The sequence below is a fragment of the Clytia hemisphaerica genome, unplaced genomic scaffold, assembly GCF_902728285.1.
Source record: "Clytia hemisphaerica strain Z4C2 unplaced genomic scaffold, Clytia hemisphaerica genome assembly, whole genome shotgun sequence".
In the NCBI taxonomy this organism is placed as follows: Eukaryota; Metazoa; Cnidaria; class Hydrozoa; order Leptothecata; family Clytiidae; genus Clytia; species Clytia hemisphaerica.
In genome coordinates this window covers 153,839-167,470 of record NW_027104476.1, presented here as the reverse complement: position 1 = coordinate 167,470, position 13,632 = coordinate 153,839, and the positions used below count along the sequence as shown (strand labels likewise).

Below are 13,632 nucleotides of genomic sequence, written 5' to 3'. Positions count from 1 at the left end.
ATAATCTTAGCGTATTTTTTTTAGATGACTTTTATACAGACATGAAAAATTATTTGAGAGTTTGGGTCTTTTGAGTACACATTAGAAGCTAACATTATATTTCTGCTTTAAAGTCGTACAAAAGTAGTTTTTTTCTGTTAGCCAAATACAAAATGACTGTATTCGGTCTTGTTTTATTTGATATTCTCACTAAAAAGCGTGTAAATTTTTAAGACTGATATCTTACCTTCCTTTTGTCATTAAATCCTAGTGTCTTTTAGATTTTGTCAGTGGATTTTCATCTTTTGATTCCATTTCTATGGTTCCGCTTGGGCCCAGCGGTCAAATTAATGGGTCCACTATATTTTCTAGTAATAGTTTATATATAAAACATTGGTTCAGCTATGCCCAAGCTGTAAAAATAACGGGACCCTTATATTTACGATATATAAAAATTGTTGGTTCCGCTTGGGCCCAGCGGTCAAAATAGAAATAGCATGTATATATATAAAACATTGGTTCAGCTATGTCCCAGTTATAAAAAAAGGGGGACCCTCAGTGGGACTTTCGTTTGTCTTTACACATACACGAACCTTGAAAACCTATTTATTGGCGACTCGTATTCTTGAAATAATAGACACTCATTCTATTTAAAACAGGTCAAAAGCCTATTCTAATTTGCGAGCTATTACGCAGTGCAAACAGAAAACAATAGTCTGCGTGTTGAGTTTCGCAAGTCTTGTTATGTGCAAGCAGTGCTCCTATTGTTGGACGCTTAATAGACGCTTAGCAGTTACTTAAAATTGTTTAATAAAATTATATTTTGCTTAGGATGGAACTAAAAGGCTGGAAATCAAATGAAAGAATCATTAATTCATTTTTACTATTCTTTTAGTCTAAAATTTCGAAATGTAGTAAGGAAACAACTGTTGTTTCTATTAAAAGAATAAAAGAATAAAAATTAAAATAAAATGTATATATAATGGAAACAACTAAAAATCTATTAAAAATAGTCCCTATGTCCAGAAATCTACTCTGGAAGATTCGCTTTTAAAAAAGCGTTTTAACCATTATTTTTTCACGCTGACAACGTTAACGAAAAACACTGATGAAACGTCAATAAAATTTGCTATCATTTTTTGTGTCCTGAAGCTTTACCCCCTCGTTTAACCACTATTGGCAATACTTTTTTTACATGGTTAATGTATCGGTTGCATTTTGCCAGGCCAACCGTGTCCCAAAAGCTTTTAATACTGTCAACTAGCTGATCTTGTGTCATCGGCTTAATGTTCTTTCTGAGGTGATATTTCATTTCAGCCCATAGCATTTCAATGGCGTACTCCAGTAATTGATATTCTCTGACGTCAAATATTCTTTCGCAAGGTTTGACGTATGTTTCGGGTCATTGTCTTGCTGAAATCTAAGTCCATCAGGAGACACTTTAGCAGGGAATCTTTGCAAACCATGAGTCAAGATTTGTTGAACATAGAAGTCCTGAAAAAAGGAATAAGGGAGAAATTACTTTAGCTAAGTAAATGTTTTATTATTAGATTTTTAGAGCATCTCGTTTTATTGATCGTAGCTTTTGTTCAGATAACTTTCTGAAAGTTTTGAAGTTTGCTTGTTATAAGAGATGAGATAGGGGTGAGATAAGTTAAATACTTACGCTTCTCATGATACCAGTGAATATTAACAGGCGAGTGCCACCTCTTCGTGAAATACCTCCCCAAACGTGAACCTGTATAAGATTTTTAGGAGTGCTCAGGAATGACATACTTTTTATAAAAATGACTACACCCCTATATCTGAAAGATAAAACCTCAGGGTATTTTCTCATCGGGGGATCTTTAACAGATATTACCAGTGGTTAAGTGGTTCCGACCAGTGCGATGACACAGGGGCGTATGATTATCTGTAATGTATAGGAAGATAAGTCTCATATCTTATATTAATGCCCAGTCAACAAAAATGGCTGATTAAAGTTTTGCATACCTTCCCAGGATGCTTTACTTCCTTCTTTTCGAAAACAAACTCTGGCGTGACGGTCAATGATAATGGAAGATTGGTCAGTGAAAACCACGTTATCGAATGTATCTTCATCTTCAAGACATTTTCTCATAAAAGGTAACCTCTTCTCGCAGTTAACATTTTGTATCAATTGGCAATATTGAGGTCCACTTTGCTTCCATCCAAGTTTCCTTCTCACCTTCTTTATGGTTGACAAGCTCAAATTCAATTCAAATGCTTAGGATAGCTTTTTCTTATCAGGGGGCATCGGGTTCAATAATCCGAAATGATAAGCCGTGCTAAAGTTTCCTTAGGTTAACAATAAAAATTATACACATAACTTTTTCTGCCAATATTTTTGATTTGATAATTCTTAAGTTTGCAAATCTTGGCTTAACAAATGAATACAAGTGGGCTTTAATAAATAATATTGAAAAAACATTTCAAGTTTTTTGTTACAACAATATTTAATAACGGTCAAATTTTATTTTTAGATGCTTCGGCAGCTTCAAAAAGCAACTGCGAAAAAACACGTGTAAGCATCCTTTTCTCCCCTACCAAAAGTTTTGAAAAAGTGGTGAAGATAACTGACAGTTGTATTAGCATTTCGTATATAAGGTATGTCATTGCAAATACCAAAAATTGTACATTTCCGCGGCGTTTTAAAATAAATTGGTCCTGGTTGAAGAGCATTTGCCGGATAGTGTGTTTGCTGGGCATAATCCCAAGAATAATGATGTCGGAAGAGCATGGCGCTTATTGAGAAAATGCGTCCATTGAACCTACAGCGTTTTCTTTAACGCGTTCAACTTGGGCTTTGTCATATCGTGCCTCTCGAACAGACTCCTCTATATGCCGTCTGTGCGCTTCACCCATTTCGTCAGCTTCGTAGTCGTCACTGTCAAATTTTGACTTCAATAGACGTTCGTTCCCTTACTGGCATACCCAACAAAGGTCTCCCATCGGCCTAGTAATGATTACGTTTGGTAGTTGGGATTTCCATGACTCGCAAAAAGAACTAAAGCCCATAAATTCGAAGCCATTCCCCTCACACAAGGCCTTGTATTGGTTGTGCACGCTTTCTTTCGTTTCAAACGAGGGTATCAGCAAAAGTTTAGCATCGTCATCGCGGTGGTTTGGTACGGGACCCGGAAGAGGTACAGCATTTGCGAGCGCATAGTTTTCGATAAAATTGACGGCCATTTCTCTTGTCTTGAAACTAAATGCATTGTGTGGACGTCGTTAATGGAGTTGCCATGTACACGGGAAACTGGGCCATTCTCGTGAAAATGTTGTCGTCAAAAGAGTTTTGGAAATGTCATAGCAAAACATGAAAAATTTCCGGCAAATACGAGTTCCGTATAGAGAATATTGAATACTATCACCCGTTTTCGATTTTTCGGATAGAAGGAAACCCATTAACATCACATCTCTTTCACTTTCATCCAATTCCAACATACTGTTCCTTAATTTACGAATATCTTCTATAGAGAAGCTTTCAACACATTGATTTTGACACCTAATTTACAGCCACAACCATCTCGAAAAAATTGTCTAATAATTCTTCCTCCTCAAAATCTAACATGCGTTGTCAGCCATGCTTACACGCAGAGATTATAACAAATCAAATTTGAAATGGCGAACTCAGGCTTTTCATAAGGTGTGCATTTTTCTGACATAAAAGAAAACATACAAGGCAGTCTACATTGAAAAATTTATTTTCGGACGTAATAGTATTGTTAAAAAATTCTTACAATAATAAATAAATTTTCTTCGGGTGTAAAAGTAGCTACTCAACTAAACTTTAAAATTCGAACGTTCGAATGTTCAGTTGCGGACTTACACGTGACCATGCAGGACAATGAACAATGAAATGTAGAGTGTTCGATTAATACGTCAATCAACTTCGAACGTGATGTCAAACGTAAATCTAAATTCTATGAAAGAGCGAAAGTGAAACAATCACTCTCTCTCACTTTACGGAACTGAAGCTTAGAAATAAGAAAGATAACTTTATTTTTAGATCTAAATCTTATTCTTTCATTATGTCAAGAAGGCCTTTAGCACCAAAATTTGGTTTTATGCATTTTGAATGTGATAATTCAATTAGTGTCGTATTGACAAAAAGTGTCGATTGGCTGGAATTCGGAAAACTTGTTCATCGTAAAGATGGATCCCAAAGGCCGGTTGGACGAATTTTAATAAATGGCAGGTACCTATCTTGATCACGAGAAGTAATTCGAGTTCCCATCTGGGACCGTGCGTCAATGATCAAGTTATTCTTCTGTTCTACGCTGTTTTAACTTAGGATGAGAAGTAATTCGATGAGCTGTTCCTGGATCATTTCAAACCATGCGTAAAAGAATTTTTTAGAACAGTGTTATAAAGAACAGAAGGATTGAATACGTTAAACTTAAGTCACCAAAAGCTACTAATATAGAGGTGATGAGATTAAGTAACGAACATTATGTAAAGGAACTTAAGTGGACTGATACTGTAAAAAAAGCCTTATCTGGTCTGGAAAAGTTACCAATCAGTGCGATAATGATTAAATTATTATTCTATTCTATGCAACTTCTCTTAGCTTATAATCAGAAGTAATTCAATGAGCCATTCCTGGATCATTTCGAACCATGCATAAAGAATTTGTTAAGAGAATTGGATAGAACAGAGAAATAAAACAAAAAAATAATTCACAAAACTGTAAGACAGAAGTTTTTTCAAGGTTTACGTCTATTTTTTCATTTCATTTCTTGAGTCTGGAAAAAACCTAAAAAGGTTTTCTAAATTTCAAACCTGAGGGCCTATATTTTTCGTCTAATGACTAAGCCGATTTGTTTGATTTCTAGATACTGAAGTTGAACTTGACGAATATGATATTCGCGGGGATCAAGAAAAATCTGATGATACAAAGGTATATATTGAGTTTAAAGCCTTTCCGGATCTTGAAGTTTTAAACTCGACAGTTAAATTTCTTTCAAATAAAAATTCTAGTTCTGTTTAACAATCCTTTGCGAGTGAAAATTAGTTGCAGCCAGTGGAACCAAACGCGATAATTTGGAATTTGCATTTTCGATCGTTTATAAACCAACTTGTTCCCGAGTTATGCACGTCCAAAAATCCAAAACAGGTGATAGTATTCCATATACACTATACGGAACTCTTTGTCAAGAGAAATGGCCGTCAATTTTATCAAGAACTTTGAGCTCGCGAATGCTGTACCTCTTTCGGGTCGCGTACCAAACCACCGCGATGACGATGCCAAACTTTTACTGATACCTTCTTTTCATACAAGACCTTGTGTGCATCTAAAACATACAATTTTTTTAATCATTCAACAGCATTAGTAGGCCATGACATGGCCCCTCAAAACTTCTCAAGTCATGTTCAAAATTTTAAAAATCTTATATCTGTTAAATCATTACCCTTGGAAATATCTTTCCATCTTTTTAACATAGCATTAGTGGGCGCAGAGAAAATAACAAAAAGTTTCGTATTTTGAAACAGACTTTAGATCAAAGTTAAAGACGATTTTTTGATCAAAATAATGATTGAAAACAGGGGATTTTTCCGCAATTTCCATAATTTATGCAGAATGAGAATGAGACTTTTATGCAATACAATTTTTGATCAGTTTGAAGAGCTTTATCACGTGGTATAGTCCATTTTCATTTTGAAGACTCCCTGAAAATACTTCCTTGTCTCGGCGTGTACTGTAAATTAATGTTTTCACTATATAGGACGACAAGACGACAAAATCGAAAATTTCGAAAAAGCATCTAAGCACTCAAGAACCCAAGCCGAAAAAGTTCTTCTTCTCAGCATGAATGTTTATAAAACTCAGTCCTAACCTGAAAAAATAATTTCAAAGAATTTGTTTTTATGTTCATAATAGTCACCTTAATGCTCCTTTCTCATTCCTATCAACACTAGGCTTTTAACAGACTCAAGTTCTGACTGAGCTTTATTTTCTAACAATTCATTTATAATTATCTGATGAAAGTCCAAACAACAAACCTTTTTGTTAGCCTCGAGAAAACGGCCCTGAGGAGCAAGCCGTTATCCAGAAATTCACCGATCAACAGAATGAAAAAATTACCATTCTTATTTGGTGGACAATTTTACAATAGAAAAAGGAAGAACCAAAGACGCGCAAAACGAGACAAAGAACTTTTTAAAAGGACCAATGACAAAACCACCATACCCTTCACATCGACATTATCTCCAGAACCCAAGAAACCATCACCTAAAAAACCATTGCTATCGCCATCGCCACCACCAACACCATCTTCAAAACATATTAATATATCACCATGGCCATCACCACCCTCATCCCTCAAACATAAAAAACAATTTAAAATATTCTAGTTTCTAATAAGAAAAGTTGTCTTTTATAGAGAGAAGGGGAAACCTCACGATGGAGAGCACCTGTCCTTTTAAACATTTTTACTCAATTATTTTTGTTTTGTTTGCTGAGAGTTTAATCTCCTTTTACAGAAATGGAATACAATGGCGATTAAGTGTGACAGTCTTTTTTTATAATTTTCGCGATTAATAAAAAGTTTTTGCGATTAATGACCTACATCATTGGAAAGAGGGCATTTTTCTTCTGTCAAATGTTTAAAAAAAAATTATCAAATTTCTTGGAATTTGTGACTCCCCAAGCGATTTTAAGTACCTAAAAAGACTGGTCCAGACCGATCGGCAAAAAAGCGGTAAAAAAGCAGCCTTTTAGCGGCCAAGATTTATGTTTGACCGGCCCTGCGTCTTTTTCTATCGGCCATGTACCGGTCATGGAAATTTTATCTTAATACTTTTTTAAGCGGCTTTTCAAGCGGCCTCTGTTTTTGCAGCCGCGGCCAGGGCCGCTACCGATCGGCCATTAGACCGGTAAAAAGACCGGGCTGTGTTTGCCGGCAATGACAAAAATGAAAACAAATTGTTGGAAGTTTATTTTACGGAACGATTTTCAAACAATTTATCCCCACGGATTTTGCCGTTCCTGAAATCATCGTTTGTGAAATAACTTGCGCACGTTTCCTGAGACCTTTCTTTCAGCCATGATGGGAAAAAGGAGTCAGACGTATGGTTCAAGAAAATCGATCCTGGGGATTTGAATTCCAATTTGATTACCAACTTAGCTGCATGATGTAAGTAATTCGATTTCCTGCCAAAAGTATTTTGTATGAAATGTATTGAAATGAGCTGAAACCTTCCAGTTGAAAAAAACTTCAAGTCTTAAAAACTTGAAAAATATATGAAACTTCCTCAATGCATCAAATGTCATTTGTTATTAGTTCAAAGCAGACTAATGAACAAGAAAATAATAAACACATTCCCTGTAATGCTGCTTCTATCACAAATTTGCTCTCCAATCTGACATTGAGGAAATAGATTAAGATCGATGAAGTTCTATTGGTTCGATTAAATCAATTTATACCTTACCGCCCAATTTTTTATTTACATTCCAAGGGCGTATGGAAGGCCGCCCACAGGCCATTCTTGCCGGCCATCCTAAATCTATCCCAATCGGACGGGACAAGCTGGAGCTTTTTGTAAGATTATCGGTTGGTTGTTAATTTGTAAAAATAAGATTTTAATTTCTATTACTTTCTTTAAAGAAAGTGTCATCCCTATTATTTCAAATGAGCAATAATGAGTGAAGCACACGGTGCCTGCGTTTTGATTAAACAACCTTGTAATTTTCTGAAAGGTAAAGAAAAGTAGAATCAATCCGACACAATCATCGAACCACATCGAACTTTCATCGAACCACGTCAAACTTAAATCGAACTCATCGAACTTCATCGAACCACGTCAAACTTAAATCGAACTAAATCGAACTCATTAAGAAATTTTTGAAAGTTCGATAGCTGTTCGATCGGGTTCGGTAATCGAACAGCTATCGTTCAATTTTTTTCGATAAAGTTTGATGGTTCGATAAATAAAATCGATTCGATAGGGTTCGGTTGACACCGCCTGGCTTTAATATCCCCTTGGAAAATTTGAAAAATGTAAAGAAACTCTTTGGAAAATCAAGGCCCGGACCCCACTGGAAAAATATATGGTTTAAAAATGGAATAGCCCAAATAATGTTGCGTTTACTACCTGGATGTGATTTCTGAAAGACTCTTCAAGTTGGCATTTAAATGTGTTAGTTAATTTTCAGGAAAATGTAGTAAAGCAAAATCTTTAAACTTTTTTACTGAAATGATGTTTTTATCTTTTGTAGGAAGAGATTTCATCCTGCTCGACTACGTGGTATTGGAATAATCTAACGATCAAATTCAAGGTAGAGAGAATTATAATTTTCTTTGATGTAATTTTATTTTGCAATAGTTTGTAGAATCCTCAAAAATTCTTTGTCTTTTGTGAATCAGTGGTTCTAAAATTTTTACAAAGACCATACTAGACCATTCCAGAATTTTTCTGTAACTGGCGGCGGACGACGCACAATTTCCGAGGGCAAAAGTTTTCACCAAAATTCGAAATCTCCAAGGCGAGAAGAAAATGTTTGAATTTCCAAGCCAATTGAATTAAAAAAGGCAAAAAAGAGAGGAATTTTCAATGCATTTTGCAGAAGTACATAGATTTCGTAATTCGCGACCACCACTGGAAAAGAAAAATTATTTCTGAGGCTAGAAAAAATTATAAAAGAAACGTCGTCCGACATGGGTAACAAAAATTTTCAGGAATGGCCCACTGTAAATGGTTGAAAAAATTATGTTTGTAACCAATATATGATCTAGTTATAGAATAAAAATAGAATTATAGAATCAAAATTGAATAAATTTTCCATTTCCTCTACAAAACATGAAATCTAGCAAATATTGGGAAAGAATCATTTGGACTAATTTTACAATCTCAGACAAAATGTTTTGAAGAGAATATAGCGAATATCTTAATGAAGGATGCCTCAAATTTCTCTGGAGTAGAGTATTATATGTACAAAATATTTGATGAACGTAATGATTTAGAAAAAATATTTCGCGAATCTGATAAGATAACCAACTTTTCTTGAAACTTAAAGATTGAATTGCTTGCAGGGAACCCTTTTTACAAAGACCTAAAAATTAGCCTTAATTGCTAGCACAGTGTTTCTTGTTGGCCTGCCGGTACTTTTTAAGTTTTTCAGTTATGATTTTTTTACATGGTATTCCAGGGGTTTGGAAATGTTGAACTTTTGAAACGTAGCTTTCAGGATAGCCTCCATCCTTTTAGTGTCAAATTTCATGTATCCTTGACGACCATTTATGTTGCACGTCATTATCTCTCCAGGACTAAAAAATTTCTTCACTTGCTTGACCCCGTATTCAGCTGCTTCTTTGATGTTGCGTTCATCTGAGTCGAGGCTGTTGGATAGTTGCTCAGCAATCATTTGTATCTGTAAATAATTTGGTTCATCTAGTCCGGTTTGTGGCAGTTGATCATCTTGATGGCGCATAGGTTCTAGTGGTTGCTGCATAGCTTGCTGTTGCACGCCTTCGTGTTCTTCTTGAAATGGCATGACAGTTTCGTTTTCAAAATCTAAAGGTGGCACCCAGTCGTTGTCCAAAGGCTGATAGTTCGTGTTTTGTTGATGCGATTGCTGTTGTTGTTGCTGTTGTTGTCGTTGTTGTTGTTGTTGAGTGTTTTCCAAGTTGATAAGTGCTTTATCAATTGCATCAAAGCGTGTTTCCATCCACTGCATCACTTTGACCAAGTTGCAATTGCAATTTGGAATCTATGTCATGTTTGGAGTGGATGCAATACTGAAGGAAGGCATTGCTCCAGGAAGTGTCCAATTGTGCTCAACTGAGGTATTCGATTTGTTTCTCAGGAATGTGGCTTGTTCAGGTGTGTTATTGGTTTGATTGGCTCACGGTGAATTGTTTGTTCTGGAGTGTTGGGTTTCAAAGGTTCTGGAGTGTTGGGTTTCAAAGGTTTTGGAGTGTTGGTTTTTGCTGGTTCTGGAGTGTTCGGTTTTGCTGATTCTGGAGAGTTGGGTTGTTCTGGAGAGTTGGGTTTTGCTGATTCTGGAGAGTTGGGTTTTGCTGATTCTGGAAAGTTCGGTTGTTCTGGAGAGTTGGGTTTTTCTGGTTGTTCTGGAGTGTTTGGTTTCACAGGTTCTGGAGTGATGATAGGCTCTGCTGGTTCTGGAGTGGCGGGCTTTAATGGTTCTGGAGTGAGTTCTGGAGTGACAGGCTTTATTGGTTCTGCAGTCTTTGGTGTCGTACGTTCTAAAGTGTTGGGTTTTGGTGTTGTTTTTGCCCTGAGTTGTGTTTTTTGAAGAAATTTGGATGGATCGAAACCGTCGTTGCCCATGCTGTTTGCAACTTGCACTCGTCTTATCATAAACCCATTCACTTCTTTCATTTTTGCGTCCTTCTTCAAATTGAATTTGTTGATTGCATCCCTTTCTGATTGACTCATCTCACGAGGCTAGAAATGCATATACTTAAAATTGTAAATGTTATTCTTTTGGGCAACTTTTTTGATTAAATAATTTCAAAGAACAAATTTTTATCATTGAATCTTCATAATTTTTCCAAAACAGATTTAAAATTGAAATGAATTTTGAACTAATTTTGACGAAGAGTCAATTCAATTTTTTTTTCAAATTCTCGCAAACCAGAAAATTTTTTAGAACTTATTTTGGCGAATCAACAATTTTTTTTAATTTTGAATACCCATGGCAGAATTAGATTTTCTATTAAAATTTCTTTCTCTTTCTTTTATTTACTAGCTGTATTGATGGATCCTAAGAAGATTGCAAATCACCCCCAACCCAACGTATAAAGAATAAGAAGAGTAAAATCACTTGCTTATAAAGGTGAATAATTTTAAGCTTGTCTGATCATGAAACTGTTTTAATTTTATTTGAAATTGACATTGATTTGTGTCAAACGTAAAATTTGCAGTATTTTTTTAGCTGCAGCCCTCTTTGAATCAAAGAAAAGTGGTTCTAATTAAAATCAAGAAAATTCTTTTACCGCTCTCTTTTCAATTTTCTACCTACCAGATAATTATTGACATTATTATACAGAAGAATTTTGAATACAAGGGTGTTTTTTTTGACAAAATTTAAAATAGTACTTGTATTATTTTTTAGTTGCTGCAGTTGATGTTCAATGCTGGCACAAACGCTGAATAAAAACTTTATTTCGAAAGTCCCTAATCTGGAAAAAGTAAGTTGTCTGTTTTTACCTCTGCAGGGCCACTATTGTCCACTTCACAGTCTTTTGACCTTGCTGCTTTTGCTTTGGCAACCTTGGTTAATCTTTTCTTTGTTTTTTTGATGATCGGTTTCTCAACAGTTGGTTTAGTACTTGCTGTTGATTTGGTCTTTGCTTTGACTGGTGTCTTTGCTACCTCAGCATAGGTTGTTTTGGCTGATGCCTGAAAGTAAAGGTTTGATAAAATACTTCAGCATGTCTAAAAAAAACCCATTCATGCTATGTCAGAAAGTTATCGACCATTAGAAAGGTAATTATAAGAAGAATACTTTTAGGATTTTTTAAAAAAGATGAACTACTTCGAAAATCATGCCATGAGACAAGGGGCATACATTTGCTTATAAAAAAACATGTATTTCAAATATACTTGAAATTAAACAGGAGTCCTAATAAGGTCAGGGGTTGGAACTTTTTTGAAAAATTAACAAGCAGGGGGCTGTTTATTTGCAACTTAAGAGTAAGTCCATATGATCACGAAAAAGAGTGAACTTTTTTACTAATTTGTTGGTCCCATGTGACGTTTTCACTTTTGCTGGGGCTTGAAAATGAAAGTTGTAATTAGAAGCTCAGATATGGCTCAAATGAAAACTTTTTATCCAAAGATTCCAGAAAGTATCACAAACATCTGCTTGAAAATCAATATTTATATTCATAGCTTCTCAAATATTGCTTTTCAGATATATGTTGTGATATTTTTTGGAATTCTTGGATAAATGCCTTTCATTTGAGCCATATCTGAGCTTCTGATTTTAACTTGAATTTTCAAACGCCAGCAAAAGTGAAAACGTCACATGGGACCAACAAATTAGTAAAAAAGTATCATCACTCGTTTTTGTAATCTTATGGACCTTAATTCTGTCTCAAAATAATTTGCAGCTGAGGCAAAAATGATAACTTTTGATAGAATTCGAATTGAGTTGCGAGTTCGTGCTCGTTGAAAAAATAAAATTGAAAGGAGTAAAAAATCAACTTTTTGTAGAAATGGGGTATAATCACCATTTTCACAGGGGTGATTCTTCAATCTTAGATCATAACTCCTGTGAAAATGGTAATTATACCCCATTTCTACAAGAAGTTTTTTCATTTTCATTTTTCCTTTTTTTCCGTATTTTTTTGCTTGATAATATTCCACTCTAAAATATCTTTTCAACGAGCACAAGATCGCAACTTGATTTGAATTATATCAAAAGTTAAAGCCATTTTTGACTCAGCTGCAAATTATTTTGAGACAGACTTTAATTGACCATTTAAAAATTCTAATTCTAAAACAAGTCTGTACACGAAGAATTTTTTCAGAACATAGTTGGCTATAGATCACTAAACTTCAAAGTGCTGTAACTTTTTAAGAGAGGTAAGGTGTTCAGTAAAGTTCAAATGTCTCGCATTAAGACTCGGCATAATTAATGTATTCTACCCTTCTTGTTTTAGTGCATTGGGAGGAAGAAAACTACGAAAGAAGACAACGTATACGTCCACTCATCTTAACGTCTTAAATAAATTATTGTTATACCTTGGTGTTGGTTTTTTTGGTTTTCTCAGTCTTCTCCCACTCGATCAACTCTTTCTTCGTTGCTAAAACAAAATAAAGAAGTTTTAGCCGTATGACCTTTTCAACTTTTCTCGTTTCGAAAATTTTTGCAATTTAATTTTGTAAGTTTATGCTTGCGAAAAAGTCGAAAATTTTTATTTTGCCTTGCAAAAGTGTGTACTCCTAAATTACTTGATCTTTTATAATAACAGTGAGAGAAAGGTCCCATTCCGAAGAATTAAAAAATCAGTAAAACATTGCGTCATTATTTAGATGATCTGTAAAGTGTAGAAGAGGCTTTCTGGGAGAAATTGTGTGCACTTCGGAATAGGACCCTCTCATAATAAGAAATCTAATGTACTGTATTACTGCAAGACGAACGAACTACTTTCTGCGTTCAAACTTTCGCGAATTTAGATGAAAATTTGAGGATTTTCTCACGAAAAAGTGGCTTAGAGGGACAAACTTCTTGGTTCAGCTTGAGACATTTATTCTTTGTTCTAGCAGGCTAAAAAGTTTCATGAAAGTTTAAAGTTCAAAAAAGTTTTCGCGCATAATGGCCCCTCATAAAAATCATTATCTCTCACGCAAATCGCGTAAAATATGCATATTTTGAAAAATATTGTGAAAGTTTGTACGCCTGAAGTATTTGAAGCCTATTAAGTACACGAAAAATGTTTTCTTACCGGCCATTTTCAGCACTTCACCACGAACTTTCTCATCTCCGTCCATAAAGTGTCCAACTTTTCCAACTTCCTCCCAAGTCACCTTCTTTAAAGGTACAATGACGGTAGAATTATCACAATCACAGTAAAAAATAATATTTTTTAATGCGGCCATTTTAATAGATAAATTGATTGATTTTTTAACTAAACTAACAAGTCTCGTCACAATTTTGTAAAT

The 13,632-nt window shown here is 35.0% G+C and overlaps 1 protein-coding gene and 1 long non-coding RNA gene across 2 annotated transcripts; one reads left to right on the top strand and one right to left on the bottom strand.

Moving 5' to 3' along the window:
• The first annotated feature begins 7,057 nt into the window (after window positions 1-7,057).
• LOC136821438 (uncharacterized) lies at window positions 7,058-12,760 on the top strand. The gene is made up of 5 exons (XR_010848740.1): window positions 7,058-7,136; window positions 8,219-8,278; window positions 10,712-10,798; window positions 11,078-11,153; window positions 12,630-12,760. It is a non-coding gene; the product is annotated as an uncharacterized lncRNA (long non-coding RNA).
• Window positions 8,564-13,339, bottom strand: LOC136821437 (cornifin alpha-like). Its single transcript, XM_067077672.1, has 3 exons — window positions 12,712-13,339; window positions 11,173-11,364; window positions 8,564-10,407 (listed from the first exon to the last, which is right to left on the bottom strand). Exon 3 carries the CDS (start codon window positions 10,396-10,398, stop codon window positions 9,802-9,804), a length of 597 nt encoding a protein of 198 aa, XP_066933773.1. The 5' UTR covers window positions 10,399-10,407; window positions 11,173-11,364; window positions 12,712-13,339; the 3' UTR covers window positions 8,564-9,801.
• Window positions 13,340-13,632: the final 293 nt, after the last annotated feature.